This window comes from Aphis gossypii, chromosome 2, assembly GCF_020184175.1.
Source record: "Aphis gossypii isolate Hap1 chromosome 2, ASM2018417v2, whole genome shotgun sequence".
Classification (NCBI taxonomy): domain Eukaryota; kingdom Metazoa; phylum Arthropoda; class Insecta; order Hemiptera; family Aphididae; genus Aphis; species Aphis gossypii.
In genome coordinates this window covers 44,828,843-44,846,931 of record NC_065531.1, presented here as the reverse complement: position 1 = coordinate 44,846,931, position 18,089 = coordinate 44,828,843, and the positions used below count along the sequence as shown (strand labels likewise).

The following is an 18,089-nucleotide window of genomic DNA, read 5'->3' as shown; positions in this document are numbered from 1 at the left end:
AAAACATTATCACTTATCAGTCGACAACTCCTCGAGATTAGAGTGATTGCTGAGCAAATAGATAATAATAATATGTAGACAAGACGTGTTAATGAGTTCAGTATTATTTTTAGTATATTATTACATTTACATAAAACGATTTTTTCCGTCTTAATTTTTTTAGCTCTACTTATCATAGGTATATGGTTACGTACTCTATTATAAATCATAGTAGTTTTACCATCAGCAGCTATGGAGATACCTAAATATAAATGACCATGAAACGGCCGGCGTATAATCATTTACAACATTTACGTAATTACTATTTATTACTCACAGACCGCAGTCGTGTAGCTAACTAGTATTTACTTTTTAATTTTAGTCATACTCGTATTTTTTCAAAGAAGACTAATTAATTTTTTTTTTTAATTTTGAATACCTTGATTCGTATTTATGTTGATTATTTAACAATATCGACTTAAGAATAAGAAATTTATTCACTTCAATATAATAATTGAAGTTTATATAATTTATCTTTTAAAAAAACCAAAAAGTTTTAATTTATTTTTTGTAAAATGAGTATACCAGTAGCAATTGGATCTACATTTTTTGGATGTATGAGCAACGTTGTTTTCTTGGAACTATTAGTCAAGTATGTATTGATTTAATAATATTATATCTATATAATTTTATATAAATAAAATGTGTATTCTTTAAATTTTAGAGAAGATCCTGGCATAGGAAATTTGATTACATTTTCCCAATTTTTTTTAATAGCGTTACATGGCTTTATATTCACAGCTAAATGTGGTACCAAAAAACCGAGCATTAGTGTCAAGTATGTATTCATTAATATTTAAAATAATTATAAGTATAGTATAATGTTAGTTATAAGTATAGGGTTAAAAATTATTATTTTTATACATAATATTGTTTAAATATTCTCTAACTAAACCATTATTTTATTAGTTTTGTTTCATTATTTCTTAATTTTGAAAGTATAAGTGTGTACCTAGTATTTAGTAATCACGGCTATTTACTTTTATACATTTTTAACTTAATTATTAATCTATGATTTCAATTAACTATTATATCTGTTCTCTAGATTAAGTTCATATTTTAAATCAATTTTTAATCGTGAATGTAATATGTGCTATATTCTCTTATTACATTCTGTTTTGCTACTAAAATATTTTTATCTTTATTAATATATTTTGTTATGTTGTCTAAGACAATAAAAACAAATTATAAAAAAATTATTTAGCAGTTATATAAGTTATATAATAATATTAATTCATTAAAAAAATAACTCGAACTCTATTTAATTAATTATTTATGGTTTTATATTAAAATAATTAACTTTTATTAATTTTAAATTGTTTTTCAGAGGGTACATGATCTTAGTAGCAATGTTTTTTGTAACTAACGTTTTAAACAATTATGCTTTTGATTTGAACATTGCCATGCCATTACATATGATCTTCAGAGCGGTATGTTTTTTTTTACAAACATTTATCATTTTTATATGACCTATTTATGTAACCAAAGATCAAAAATTATTATGTTAATAATTGTGGGTATAATGGTGCTTAATGCTTATTAATTTTTTTACTATATTATTAATCCTAAATTTTTTACAGTTTCAAGAATTTTTAAATTTAAATTTGATTTATAAGAGCTACATTAAAAATAAAAAGTAAATTTTTGTTTATTATTATCATTAAGTAGAATAAAAAATATATAATCATTATAATTAGCATCGAATATATTTTAAAAATTCAAGATAGTGATAAAAGATAAATAATTATAACTATAACAAAACCATTTTTGAGATATAATCACCTAATACTTTTATTTTTACAATTTAAGTATATTATAATGTTAAATACCACTCACTCGTTCATTGCTACTTTTCAAAAACTACTAAATGTATGAACTTGAAATTTGGAATAATATTTCTTTAAAATACAAGATATGCAGTAAGAAAAGATTTTAAAAATATATTATATTTAAGTGGATTATGTATAACAGATAAGACACATACCAGTGGCATATTTAAGGGGGGCAATTGCCCCGGGTAGCACTTTTTTGGAGGGCAGTAAATTTAACTGGAAGGTTGTATTTTTAAACTGATTTAAACAGTACCATTATTTTGTGTACCCAGGGCAGCAAAGTCCTAAATACACCTCTGACACACGCTGCTTGGTTTAAAATTTTAAATACACGCACTTAATTTACAAACATTACCCCTCTTGCTGTCATACCAACTACCAATAGATAAAATAAATTTAATTTTTTTATTTTGTTTTAATTTATAAACAAAAGAAGTGCATTTATGTTTACAGTGTCACGTTACCGCTTTGTAGATGTAGGAGGAGGTAGTGTTTTTTTTTATTTATATTGTCATTATATCATTTAGGACACTGTCTCTAATGCACTTTAATTACGGGCATGTGTCATACATTTGTGTAAAAACTGATAACAGTTTGAACTGTATTACATGATGCTGTGTGGATAATATGTACAAAACTGTCACCGAATACCAGGCTCACATATCCCTCCATACCACCTTGTCATCCCACGTGAAATCACACTGCTTCTGAGATAATATACGATATACCAATATAATTTAGTGGTGTACAGAGATGGTAATGTGTTACAGCTAATTGAATACTTAGAAGAAAAGTCAATTTTTCATATTTTTCAAGTGTACTATGCCTATGATAAGTTTAAATTTTGAATCATTCATTCCATAATGCATTTCTTTCTCTCCTTTAAATGTTGTCGATATCATCCCCTGTACTTCATTTGTCTCAGGTAACCCTGTTAAACCACCTAAAATGAGTGATATTCAGATATTTCCTGAGCCAGGCATACAAACTGTTACAATTTATTAAAGTATATTTATTTATTTTGTAATAAAAAGTAATAAATTAAGATTATCCAATTGTGGATAGGTTTAATAAGATAATTTGTTAAAAAACCATGCCCCGCCCAAGACTTTTTTATGCAAAAACTGAATAATTCATCTAGTTACTTATATTGTTTAATTATTTTATATTATAAATTTAATCGATAATTCACCAGCTTATCCTAATGAGGATATACAACTATCTGGTATTATGTTATCATGTAGTCATGTGGATAATCAAAACCTTTGCTTTTCAGGGTTCATTAATAGCAAATATGGTTATGGGAGTGATTATATTAAAAAAAAAGTATACGCTTGACAAATTTATTTCTGTGGGCATGATCACAGCAGGTATTACAATATGTACAATTGTATCCGGTCAAGATGTTGTAAGTGCCACTTAATACCTAATTGCTAAGTAAATATTATCAATATTCAAATTCTTTTGTTAATAGAAAAAAACTGTTGTACACGGTGTTGTTCAAAACACATCAGAGTTAGAAGACTTCTTTTGGTGGTGCTTAGGTATGTGTTTTATGTTATTAAACTCTATAAAAATATAATCTTTAGTTCAAAAATTTATTAATCATATCTACAGATATATTTAGTAAATTAACAAAAATAATAATTTTTAATATATTTTAGGAATTGCATGTTTAACTATTGCATTATTCATTTCTGCTCGCATGGGTATATACCAAGAAACATTATACAAACAGCATGGTAAACATCCACAAGAAGCTTTATTTTATACAGTAAGTATTTAACTATGATAAATAAATACCTTGGTAAATTAATATTATTTTGAAAAATACAAAACCTTAAAGAAAATGTCTTAATATATTTGTGAGGTTGACATTTGTTTAATGGTTTTCAATGCAATTTAAAATTAATTGGTTTTTAAATAAATAAAAATTGAGAAAATTAAGAGTAATAGAATAATAGGATGCAAATTATAATGCATCTAGTTTAAAATTTTTATTACACAGCATTAATATACTTTAAAGTTTTAAAACTAGTATTTTTATCTTCTAGTGGCATTTTATAAATGTATTGAAGCATTGAACAATTATTGTTGTCTGTTATACAAATATATTATTTTCACAAGTCGCGGTAAAAACAGTATTATTTATAAATTATTATATAGTGAGTATCACTCAATAGATCATTAACTAATTGAATTAAGTGATACTTAAAATGAATTGCAAAGTTGACTAGATATTTTCCATTTATGTTTTTATATGCTTAGATGTTAAATATTTCTGCTTTTATGAAGTCAATGGCTGATTAGAATTATAATAAATTTATCTCCTTTACATTAACACATTGACTATCATATGGCCGCCAGCAGTCATTCAATTTGTATTTGTTATACCCCAAGTATATTTTTCAATGTATTCCAAAATTGTATATCCCAAATATTTGAAAAAATAGAAAAATAGAAAAAAAATGGGAAAAAAAACGTATGATATCAAAACAAATTTTAATGATTCCCACTACGCCACGGTCCTTATTTTAGTGCATTATTGTAGTGTCATAGAAAAGTTAATAATATAAAACCAAATACATTTATGGTTGCCGGTAGTCATATGGCATGGTAGTAATGATAAATTATGAGAGCCGGCAGTCACAAATGTATAAAATTTGAGAATTACAGATGACCGACAGCGGCCATGTGGCTGTCAACATATTAATGTAATCATATTACCTTATTAAGCAACACAGTGTTTAGTTTTAGTTTTAAGTTATTATCTTATAACTTATAGCTTTAACTATTAAAATCTAATTTCACTTGTTTAAGGTGATATTAAAATTACAAACATTCTTAAACAGTTTATTTATCTATTATCTTCATAAATGCAAAAAATTATAATTTATATTATAAAGTATTTTTCAAAACAACAAAATCTAAATTCATCATGCTGTACATAAATGCATTGCATGTAAAAGTTAATATTTTATGTTTTATACTCAATAGTATTTTCATCAGCCACTAGTAGTGGCATAGTGTCTATGTCTTAAATTATTTATGCAACTATAAATAACACAAATTTGTTTAATTTTAGCATTTGATACCACTTCCATGGTTCCTGTGTTTGTACTCCAATCTTAAAGAACATACATTAATGGCTTTTGAAAGTGAACCATTGCCATACATAGGATTTGGTATACCAGGTACCATTGTTTATCTTATTGGAAATGTTTTCACTCAGTATCCTTTAATAATATTTTGATAATTGTATGCTTTGTTGATAAAATAATTTGTTTTTGTAATAGATTATTAAAATATTAAATACAGTGGGAGTGGGATATGGTGTATAAAAATAAGTGGAAAAAATACCAACTTACATTTTTTTTTCATGATAGGAGAAAGTAGATAGTTGTACAGTAGTTGTGAGATGTACTTCTTCATTGAGAACTAAGTCATGTGTGTTCTAAATTTTAATTTAATGATAAATCATTGCATTTTAAAAACAATTCTTACTTAAGACAGACTGTCAGTATATATTGTTAATTGTTTTAAAATATTTTCATATTTCTATCGGAGTAATATTTATTTTAATATTAATAATACAGTAGGTTGAATTAATTTTTAAAATTGAAAATATTGTGTGCAATGTGTATACAGTATTATAATATACATAAAAATTTAAAAATTCCGAGAAATAATATACATAAAATTACTAAAATTATTATTCTCCATCTAAATATCTAATCTTGCCCAAATTTCAATTGTCTATAATAAATGTCAATAAAAAAAATTATCTATGTATTTTTTAAAGTTTTTTGTTACAGTATAAACTACTTATAAGAATCTTGTTTTAAATGAAACGTTTTCACTATCCAAGAAACGTTTATTATCTTAAATCAATACATTCATCAATCCTCTCTAAAAAATAGAAAATTTCAAACGCCTTAAAATATTTCAATAAAAGTACATATTTTGAAAATTATACTATGTATGAAAAATTTTAATTTTAACATAATATGATAAACATTAGAAATTTAATAACCTAAAGTTTTTAAACAATAACAAAATAAGAAAATTGATTTTGTCAAATGGTTTTTCCCTTGAATTTTAGATTCTAAGTGAAACTATAAATATATTAATTTTATTATAATGTGTGTCTAATAAATAGAAGAAAAATGCTCAAAAATTAGTTGATGTTAGAGAAATAAATATTAGAATAATATGGAATATTTTTATGGATTGATCTTGGATATGGTAAATATTTCATAAGATAAATTTTAATTTTAAACAAAGCAAAAATTAACTCAAATTTTTAATCTGTGGTAAATACTATGTTTGACTGTTTTCAATTACAAATTTAAACTCTGAAACAATTTAATATATTTTAAGAAAATAAACTGAAGTAAAAAACATTTATTAACTATAAAATATTATAACTTGTATTTAGCTGTAATTTAAGTTGGCTAATGACATTTTTAGTATATATACTAACCTAACCTATTTTTAAGTATATTTAAGATATTTTTTTTTAATTTTTCCTTAGCCAAATTTTTATAGATATATATGCATAAGTTCAGTTTACTTTTTGACAACTGAATGTTCGTCATTGACAGTAACATTGGTTATAACATTACGAAAGTTTGCCAGTTTATTGTTTAGTATATTGTACTTTAGCAATCCATTTACTCTATACCATTGGATTGGAACTCTTTTAGTGTTTATTGGTACTATCATTTTCACCGAGATACCACAAAAAGTACAACAAATGACTGCGCCACAAAAAGCAACAAAAAAGGCAAAGAAAACAAAAACAAATTAAAATTCCATTGTTATGATGATGGAATAATGGCTATTACAGGATTATAGTACATATTAAATTACTTCTTGTTTAGAATAAATAAAAACTTATTAATTTATTTTATTTGACAATAAACAGAAATAATTTACAAACAAATTAAAAGTCTTTGATCTAAATTTGGTGGAGCGTTATTATGTGATTTCCTAGCTTTTAAATATATATTATATACTTAATCAACAATAAAATAAATATAGGTCATTATAATAAAATATTTAAAAATATAACAGTGCATTTACTAAGTCTATTAGGTGATTGAGATTTGCAGCCATTTTGATCAATGGAAACCAAAATCTTTGCTAAACGCAACAATAATATCATGTAAACTAAAGTATGTACCAGTTACGAATCCTAACAGGCCTAAGAGTATGGTAATGATGTCCATATGGAGTTTCCAATTGAAAGCTCCAAATCCTTCGTCCTTCCATACAACCATATGGCATATGGGTGGGAATATTAGAGCCAAGAATGTACTGGCGATGGCTCCAACCAACGATATGAACAGTGCTAAATGAGGTATCACTTCTGCCGCTAAAACTGTAGCCAAATAAAAAATGCATACATGATATAGTTGTAAAATCATAACACACTAATAGTCTATTATAAAATGATAATTTACATGTGGCAAAAACTAGTGCAGCGCGCAAAAGATATTCAGCGAGGGCGGGCGATTGGAACGGTCCGTATTTTTCTTGTACCGACGGCCATAAGATAGCGACGGGCACGTAAAACTGTAGTGTGTAAGTACAGATGATTGCAAACACCATCAGACCGACTACGATTTTTGAAAGGCTGAAAAAAATGTGTTTTTCGTAGATAAGTATCAAAAGCCTCGATATTAATAATTTATAGGTAAGTATAAGACACATGTGTTATTTTTATTTTTACATGAGAGTGGGTGGGAGGTTAAGCGTGAGACTGCCTTTGACATCGTCGCCGAACCGCCAGAATCCTACAAAGCCCATGGTCAGTATGATAAATGTCACAATAGTCATGCCAACGTTCAACACTCCCATGGTCGACGCAAATCTATTAGGTGTTTTCATTTCCAATTGAAGAGGCAATACCTAAAAAATAAAAATATTGTTTATTAAAATCAAAAACTGACCAAACCTGGTAACACCGTCAACTTAGTTGATCGTATTATTTAGTCGGCGGATACTTACTAAACTGATGCCTTCGAAAGCATAAATGGCCGTGCCAAAAAACAGGGGTATTTGCGACCAATGGGCTACGGCTGTTCTGGAGTTGAGAGTCGGTAAGTCAACTAGACAGTATGACAGAATGATTCCCAGACCAATGGCCATCGATATGTTGGCTGCTGTCGACAAGGGTGCAATGAATTTTAAATTTCTTATCATGGCGCATGACATTATGGGCACCAAAGCGAATATCATGTGAATGTGGATGTCCAGTACGGTTCCATATTCGTCGCAAAACTTGGGAAAAAAATATCAATGAAATATAATTGATGAAAAATATTCGAGGTATTAAATTGAAAAATTCTACTCGAATGTTCTGTAAAGCGTAGAGTGGAGATAAGTCAAATTTAAGGTGGAAGACTTATATTTTTCAAATAAAGCTTATCTATATTTAAATAGACAAATAAATAATGTCCATACTTAGGTACTCCACTATCAATGTTTTAAATTCGTTTGTTACTTTAATTAATAATTAATATTACTAATATAATCAATCTATGAGTACTTGCTTAACTTAACTAGTTATTGTATAAAAAAGCATTCAGATACCTAACAGTCAAATATGATATTTCTAATTATAAATTTATAACAATAAAAAAGTAAAAATATGTTTAACTCGTTATACTATAATAGAATATGTTTATTTTATGACCGGAATGATAGGGTATAAAATCTGTATTGATTAAATATAAGTAATTACAATTTTTCGTATTATACTAGTCTTGATTCTGTAAATTTCCTATCCTCATTTAAGCGTAGTTAATGATTAAGTTATTACAAATTCATTCTTTTTCAGTTTTCTAAAATTGATTTTGCGTTATGAAAAAAATTGTTACTTTTCAAGGCACATATCTATACTGTATACTATACGCATCCGGCCCGCGAGCATTTTTAGTCTGGCCCGTCCTACATTTCCAAATTACAATTTACATCATACAATTTTAAAGTATATCGTCTATTATTCTATAATATATATGACTAATGACTATATTATGTATAGTCTATCTTGTCAATATCTAATAATTGTTGTCTGGCATTGAACATCGTTAAATGTCATACCTAATATAGTATATATATTATACATACTGTATACCTATAATATACACACGTATGTATAGCTTTTAACCATAGCTGTTTGTACATTTGTATCGTGCTGTCGTTGAAAATTTGTTATTTTCGTGTTTTTGAGGTACTTAAAAATGTTCGCAAAAAGTAAAATTTATGATGAAAATAGAAATTTTAACACCGCATAGTAGAATGACTACCTATTTATTTATTATTAATAAAATAATTGCAAATTAAAATGTATATTTTGAATGATCTTTTTTTTTTGCTTTCTATGCTCTGGCCCGCTAGATTTTAATTTTCTAAAAACTGTCCCTCTAGTAACTTAAAGTTGTCCATCCCTGCTATACATATAGTATTATGCCCTAGCCCTTCCTATTTTCTAAAAACACTCTGGTAGGGCCCACACCACAATTGACCCTATACTCTATAGGGGCCTACAAATCCTAAATCCTGCCCTGTCGGCAGTAATACAGTATTAAATATACAGTATAAAGCATTATAACTGGATTATGTAATATTATATCCTTATAGGTACCTACCTGTTTGATGGAGTTGGACACGAACAATATGTACACGCAGCAAAATCCCAACTGAGTGATTATGACAAATACGTTGACCGTGGTCCTGAAAAATAGCATGAATATTATGTGATGTATTCTACCCTATTTATGTCTTCACTATTCAGTTAATAATAACTCAATATGTATAGTGGTTGTTACACTACACGCATACCTAAATAGGTCAGCATGCTTTTGCAAACTCTTGGGTCCAGTTGCGAAGGATAGTTCGACAGTCTCCGAAAATGTCGGGCAGTGTTCGAGTTTCAGTCGGCTCTTCAGTTTATGAGCGACGTTTAACTGCAATAAAAATACGTGTATTATTATTATTATAGGTTAACCTAACCTATACACACAGCCATACAGATCGTATAATTATTTTATTAAAATGCCTAGTTGAAGGAATGAGAAAATAATTTTTCAGGTACAAAATATATGTAAAAATATTAATTGTGCACGTATTATAAACATAAAATATCCATCACAGACTAGCTATAGCAACTGTCAATGTCTTATATCGAGTTAAATGATATGAAGACCTCATTAAATTACACCATAAATAAACGTAATTATAATTAGTTCAGTGTCCAGAATCACCTCAATATTCCCATATAACTCTGTATCTTAAGTAGACCTAAGTTTTCATAAATATTGTACTTAAAATCTTTAATTACCGAAATACTAAGAATGTCATTTTTTAAATAATACGAAATTTAAAATTAAATTTAAAAATTAATAACTATGGTACATCTGTAAAAATAAAATACAACTCATGTCCTAAAAATTAAACTATCCAATTATATTATTAACAAATATCATAATATAGTATAACAGGTAATAATTTGGGCAGTTAATACTTAATAGTCACCGATTGTTGATTGACTTTAGTCAAATTGTTTGTATTAATGATTATACTTTATTTCTGTAAATGAACTTACTAGTATGTGATTGTTGTAAATGCATACGGTTCCAATAAAAATCGTAAGAATTGGTGCCATCAAGAGGCCTCCATTGCGAAATGCGTCTCCCATGGCCAACATACCACAACCGATGTTTCCTTTTAAGAGATGCATTAGTGTTTCGCAGTACCTGTAAGTAGAGTTAAATTGTTTTTCGGTTGATGAATTTGTTATAATTTTCTAAAACATGTTTTAATAGTAATTGACAATAATATTGTTTAATAATTAAGAAAATAATGCTCACGTAGTCGGATGTTCAGATACCGGATGGCCGTGCACAGCTTTGGCCACGGCTTCCACTTGTTGTTGTTGTTCTGATGTGCCATTAGCCTCCACATCCTGAGTGGCGCTGTTCTTGCGAGATTTGTCTCCCATCGTTTAAGTCACTGAAAAAAAAGATGAGTACCTACTGCATAATATATTTTTATTACACTTTTCGAATTCGATTGACGGTATACTCGTCGTGCTTTAATAGTTTAATATTAGGTACATATATAAATATTTATAGAATAATTGTATTTGCCGTTCGTAAATTGTTTTTATTTTTTTAATAATTAATGGGTAAATACATTATACATTATACATTATACAAAAAAAGATACAATTGGGCACTTATGGACTATTATTTGATTAAAAACGTCATTTGCAATATATTTTTAGCATTAAATATTATATGGATTATAGTTCAAACAGTTTTTAAGATTATAGTTATTAAATATAATGTTTATTTCTTGCATTACCTATAATAACTAATAAAATAATAATATTATTAATCGAGTGAAGAATTAGAAAATAATATTTACATTACAAGTGGCTCCATTTAATCAATATTAAATTGATTCAAATGTTGTAACGGTAAGTGATATAGGTATATCTTAATAATTTGTATGGGACGCTTGCAGTGCTCTTTATTTAATTAAACATTCAAGTGTATTTTACGATAAAGTTTAGTTATTCCTAGTTTACAATAATTTATTTTTTATTTTTTACCAAAACTTATGATTAATAATATAATTTAATGAAAACTACATTTTATCTTCATTTTACGAGTATGGTATTGCTGACCAAAAACTCATATTTTGTTTTATTTAATAATAATAAAATCATAATATGGTAACATGAAGTATACTATTTATACATTTTCCATTGGTAATTTAAATGCATCTATGTAAATAGTTTTGCTTTTTTATTTAGAACCTATGTTTGAAACACAATGTTAACTATTTTTTAAGCTATTTGAACAATATTAGTGATTCGTTAAATTTTAGCAGTATTATTGGCTGCAATTTCAACAGAGATGATACGACGCTCATTACCATTTGAAAATATATTCTCTCCTCCACGCTAACAAACTTAATTAATAATATTGACCATATTTTTGTAAAAATATTCTTTAACAATAAACAATGTATTGTAGGTTTTATTTATATTCCCCTCAGTTTCCCTATTATTATTATTTATTTATCTATAAATATTTTATAGACTCAGTCCAATCAGTCCTTTCAGCTTTCGATCAACAACGATATTGTACTCTAATTTTCTGTGATGGTTTCAACCTTTGCAGAGTCTTAACCTAACGTAAACTTGAACAGTTGAACACCATAAAAGCTATAGTCCATGTCCTTATACAGATCTCTAAAATTAATTTACCACATCTACTTGATTAACAACTTTAATATTATACGAACCAGTTGTAAAAAAAGATCTGGGAGTTCTTATATCCGCAGATCACTCTCACATCTTATCAATAAGTTGCAAGACGTATAAGACACTAAGGTTCGTAAAGCGAATATCGTTCAATTTTAATCTTATTTCACCTCAGAAAGCTTTCTTTTATTCACTAGTGCGACTTTTCCTTAAGTATGATTCAATTTTACAGGATTCCCACGCAGCTTCCAAAAATGCAATGATCGAGCTGGTTCAAAGGCACTTTCTATCCAATGCAAGCCTTATTTTGAACATTCTCCACCCGTTGCACAAATACTCTCCAGTTTTCCGTGAGCTTTGACCATCAAAGCTAGTTAACAGAAAATATGAAATAAACTTAAAGTTTCTCCAAATCTCCCATAATTTCATCGATGGTTCTATCGATACATCTTCGCTTCACTTCCCCTCATCAACTATCGAGTCCTTTCACGACTAACCCGCTCTATCGCTCCTTTTGTTATCCCTTTACACTACTAATTATAATTCGATTAATCCAATTCCTCGCATGTCGCACCTTTATAATATTCACTCATCTTTCTTACCTTAACTTTCCCTGGTTTCGTTTCACTTTTACAAACTTGTCGTTTACGTGTATTATTTACTTATAGATTACTGTACTTTAGGTCAAACTCGTATTCAATAAAATAAATAAATATTATTGTTTCAATTGGTTGTTAAAACGCTGTTATTAGCTCATAAACAAATAAATTGTTAGTAAAAATGTCAAGGCCACCAAGAAATATCGATATTTTACACATAAATGATTTATGATTCATATATTGATAACGTTTAAAAAATAAATGAATGGTATATATAATATATATTATGTGTACATTACACATATATAAACATTATTGATTATTAAGTTTAGTGGACAAAACATTTGTTTTCATTTAAATATATTTTAGTTTCTAACATTTCGAATATATTATTTGGAGGTAACGATAAAGTTTAAAAATATGTATGTATAAATAGGATAAATATTAATAAAAAAGTCATAAAATAACTTTAGTAAAATGATTTAATTTTTATTTCATTAGCTGATTTAATTCGATAATCATTAAACACCAGAATCAAATACAAATTTATTACTAGTGCGTGTAAAACAATAATAGTACAAACGAATCAGTTTATTAATATAATTGAGTGTGTGTGTATTTAGATTAACTGGTTCACGAGGTCCTTTGGTAAGTGAATCTATTAAGCTAACCTATCCAGCTATATAATTTTATATATAGATATTCACATAAACGCTATATGTAAATATGTTATTATTTTCTATACCTATATAGTGTGTTGGTGTAATTTATTGAAACGCCGTTAGATGTTAGAACTACAAGCCATTACGTATTACGTAAACAATTAGATATTTCCGAAATCCTTGAACTTTAAGTTCGTACATTATTTGTTGACAATATATATTTAATCAAATAAATATTAAAAATTGTTAAACAAAAACATTTATATTAAGGTATTAATATTATTATATTTTTAACGTTTTGCTTTAATAAGCTGGAAAGATTTATTCCTCGTTGATTTTTATATTTATTTTTAATATTTCAGTAAATTTTGACAAAGACGATGTAGGAACACACGTTATGTTTACCAAAAAAGATACAATAAGTAGTACTTTTAATAATTTAACTTAAATATAGTGTAGGTATTAAGTACCTATACTCACACCAAATTTAGAGTTTTTGTATTCATGACCTTTAATACATAAATTACATTGTAAAATATACGTCCTGAAAAATCAGTTATGTATAAACTAATTATGATGGTAATTCTAAATATGCACAATTGCCGATTAAGAATCATTAATATAGACCGATTATTTTAGGGACTATAGGACGCATATTATCTGCTTATGAAGTTATGAATCTTTTCGATTATTCAATAAATTAACTTTTATTATTAACTGATTATGCAGTGGTAACATTTAATAATTTATTCATTAAATTAATCTAACAACAGTAGGTACGTCGCAGTCAAATCTACAAATCCAGTTCCATTTTAATTTAATATGGAAATTATAATATTTTCAATCTTTATAAATATCTGGTCATGAAATTATAACCTATTTTTGGTATTTTTTATAAAACAGATCTAACGTATAGAGGAATACGATTTTGGAGTTTCACTTATAAGTTATAATGAATGACGCTTTTTGTTTTCTGTCTAGAAATAAATTATTCTATTAAACTTATTAAAGGAGTGGTAATTTTTGTCTATTAAACTCTAAATATCGGGTTCGTTGAATTATAATTTATTTTATTTCAAAATTCAAAACGAATAAAACTCATATTTTAGTGATAATTTATTCATTATACATAATCATAAAATATTAGGTATAACATCGATTATAAATTCTAGCATTTTTAATGGTTATAATAATGCGTTATATTTTAATTGCATGAACTTTTTTGAAGTTTATTACTTTTAATATATCTGATTCCTTAAGTTGTTTTTGGCATTTATAAATTATTATAGCCATTCAAGTTATTTTTATTTTAGGCTAATTCATTATACGCGTGAGTTAAATAGCTAAACATTTACATTTATAATTTAATACTGTACTACCTATATTAATTATTGTATCTATAACGTAGGTACGTCACCATGTCATCGATGTTTTCATACAAATTTATTATTCCATACCCGAGTTGATTGGACTAGGTATTTAAAATTCAATCCATCCACTCACATGGCCGGCTCACGTTCTTTATACTTAAATACATATCTACATATACCTACCCATTATACCCATCATATTTTGAATTTCCGATTTTATAATTAACATAAATGAGATTAGAAAAATATAAATTTAAAATCACTAATAATTTGTACTAATGTATTAATTACACGTGATATAAATTATAAAATATACAATTATATATGTAGTAGGTCAATAAATAAAAATGTAAAATTTACTCGATATACGCGTTGACTCGTTATTATTACTTATTACACTTGTTAATCTATCACTACGTAAAACAATAGTTTAAAGTATTAAAGTATTTGAGATACCAATAACATTACATGTATATTCACTATTTAGCATGTATAATAGTAATATATACCTACCGGGATACCTACCTATAACAATGTTTTTTCTTGTTATTGTTTGTTAGACTGTTATATATTTTATTTTACTAGGTACCGTTCGTTATATCTTATATATGAAATAAATGATAAACTATTTTTCTGATTTTGGTCATTAAAAAATTAATAAACCAAAAATAATTTTGTAATAATTAAATTTATATCGATTTCTAAATAGAAAACGAATACATGCACAAGTAGATAAATTATATAGAATATATAGATATTAAAGTAGTTGGAACATTTATGTATGATACCCATTATGCATAACTCTAAAACTTGATGGATACAATCAAATTATTAATAAATAGTGTCTACTTAATAGGAATAATTTATTATTGTACTCGGAATAGTCAAGATCGTCCGTTATGTTTCATTATACCTACTATAGCATCAAATAATCTACTCTAACGGTACCTGTGTAATAACTTATGATGTCTTGTCTACTCAAATTTTAAAATGGGGTCGCAATCTCAACATCATTGTATATGTTTTACTTTTACGAGCGAAATGATATCCATTATCCACTATAATTAATATATTATTATATTATGCGCATACATATAACTTCTATAATAATTGCACAAATATTGGCGTTTAAAGGTAAATAAATAACTGGTATTTTAATTTTTAACATTATTGTGCTAATCGACGTAACAATGCGATTGTTCGTCATCGACAGACACAGTCGATACTCGATCTAGCGTGCCGGCTCCGTGTTGCGAGTAACGTTGTGATCGAATATAATATTATTATAAAAATAAAATTACAATCCATTTACGTTTAATGTTAATTTATTCATTCACAAACCGTCTGATAATATGTATATACTACGAGGATAATATCTACTCACAGGATAAGGCCGTATATGAAGTATTGACAAGTACAATTATAGGTGATCGTAGATAAATGGGTAAGGCACGGTCGGAATTCGTTAATTTCCAAAGACAGAAGAACGGCAATGACGTTTCAAATGTAATTTCCTGGTCCCAGAGGTGCGCGCATTGTTTTTCAAACGCACACCGGTGATTTTTATTGCGCGAGCGATAGAGTAGGAGATTTAAATTGTTTTGAGAAAAAACACCGACCGCCACGCGATGTGTTCGGGGGGTTTGGTAAAAATCAAAATAACTACTGGCCGATTGACAAAAAAAAATTAACAAATAATATAGGTACGTTAATCGAAGTAGACGACGGCGATGTGCATTCACATTATTTTTAAAAACCGATGTGTATTTATTTAAAACGTAAGACCGTTAACGACGAGATTTCGCGGCGGACCCGTTGCAGTCACGTGTACTTATATTATTTACGTGTAAAATTATTCAATAAACGATACGTACATGCGATGTTGCGTGCGCGCGTGTGCGTATGTTGATTTTATTTTTATTTTTTTTTTTTTATGTGCTTAAAACTAAAAAAATCGCACCGTCGCGGACTGTACACCGTCGCGGACTGTATAACGATTTACACGGTGCAGTGTGCGTGTACCGTCCACCGTCGGGTTTCGAACTAGAATGAATGGGCGCACACGGCACACGTCGCGAAACCAGTCCGAGTAAACTTTCCGGCGACGTGCGCGTGCGCGCGATTGTTGATTTAATTAGCAGTAATTCGTACACACATAACCATATTATATACGTGTGTTGTATAGGCGTACGGTGATTTATTGCCATAATGATAATATGTCCTATATCCTCGTCGTCAAGTGACACACCGGAAGAACTCCTCCGGTCGTCACACGCGTTTTCCAGCATATCGTTGTCGTCACAGAAATAACGAAATTATAACATTATACGATGTACACTACTCTACCCCTCCCCCCCCCCAAATAGACCGATGGCACTTGTGCGAGAGGAATAACTGAACGCGTTTAATGACACTGCAGATCACTTATTGTGGGATCGCACGTACCTACCTACTCGGAAGCAAACCTTATATCAGAATGCGCTGCAGAAACTTCTTTCAGCGAGTATTGGGATATGTTCGTTAAAAACTTAATAAACGAACGTTTAACGGACTGTAAAATACGTATAATAGTATTGTATACAGTAGCTACTTAAATAATCGACAAAAATAGTTGGTGATTTAAATCCACGTGCTCGTCAGTCGTCTATCCATACATTGCAGGCCATGCACTTGCTCGTAAACACCTTAGCTGTGATGATGTAATTAATGAGTCTGCAACTCACCTAAGAGTGAGAGCAATTCAAATTTAATATTTTATATATACATAGGTATGTCACTACTTGAAAATCAACTCTTATTTGATTACTAAATTTAGTAAAATCAGTAAATCAGTTAGTAGCCACTCTAATAATCGAACATAGTTTATTATTAAAAATAAAATATAAGTAGGTATTTAGTATATTATAAAATAAGTTTACAATAGGTATATTATGTCGTACATATATAATAAAATATATTAATACTAATGAGTAATGGTACAGTATAATGATGATTATAAGACTTTGGCAGACACTTGATATTTTGTCTATTTTGATAATAAAGTTTATAATAGGTATATTATGTCGTACACGTATAATAAAATATATTAATACTAATGAGTAATGGTACAGTATAATGATGATTATAAGACTTTGGCAGACACTTGATATTTTGTCTATTTTGATTAAATATCTAGTACGTATCTAAGTATTTATCTATAGTTTTATATCTTTTATCATTCTAGGTGGAATTTAAAGACATACATTTATTTAAACCACACATATTTTTTAAATCTTAACAACAACAAAAAAAGACCAGTATTTTATGAT

At 27.8% G+C, this 18,089-nt stretch overlaps 2 protein-coding genes across 3 annotated transcripts; one reads left to right on the top strand and one right to left on the bottom strand.

Moving 5' to 3' along the window:
- The first annotated feature begins 73 nt into the window (after positions 1-73).
- On the top strand, positions 74-6,836 carry LOC114124778 (UDP-xylose and UDP-N-acetylglucosamine transporter). Its single transcript, XM_027988148.2, has 8 exons — positions 74-631; positions 704-817; positions 1,367-1,469; positions 3,148-3,279; positions 3,346-3,415; positions 3,536-3,645; positions 4,957-5,102; positions 6,420-6,836. The coding sequence occupies exons 1-8, from the start codon at positions 555-557 to the stop codon at positions 6,679-6,681; spliced, it is 1,014 nt and encodes a 337-aa protein (XP_027843949.2). The 5' UTR covers positions 74-554; the 3' UTR covers positions 6,682-6,836.
- LOC114124777 (proton-coupled amino acid transporter-like protein CG1139) lies at positions 6,744-16,823 on the bottom strand. 2 transcript variants are annotated; one of them, XM_027988146.2, is made up of 9 exons: positions 16,166-16,823; positions 10,748-10,889; positions 10,483-10,633; positions 9,720-9,844; positions 9,527-9,611; positions 7,884-8,156; positions 7,606-7,784; positions 7,337-7,509; positions 6,744-7,254 (listed from the first exon to the last, which is right to left on the bottom strand). In XM_027988146.2, the coding sequence occupies exons 2-9, from the start codon at positions 10,876-10,878 to the stop codon at positions 6,995-6,997; spliced, it is 1,377 nt and encodes a 458-aa protein (XP_027843947.1). In that variant the 5' UTR covers positions 10,879-10,889; positions 16,166-16,823; the 3' UTR covers positions 6,744-6,994. The 2 variants fall into 2 exon arrangements, with proteins under 2 accessions (XP_027843947.1, XP_027843948.1); XM_027988147.2 differs by having other exon boundaries at positions 16,656-16,823.
- Positions 16,824-18,089: the final 1,266 nt, after the last annotated feature.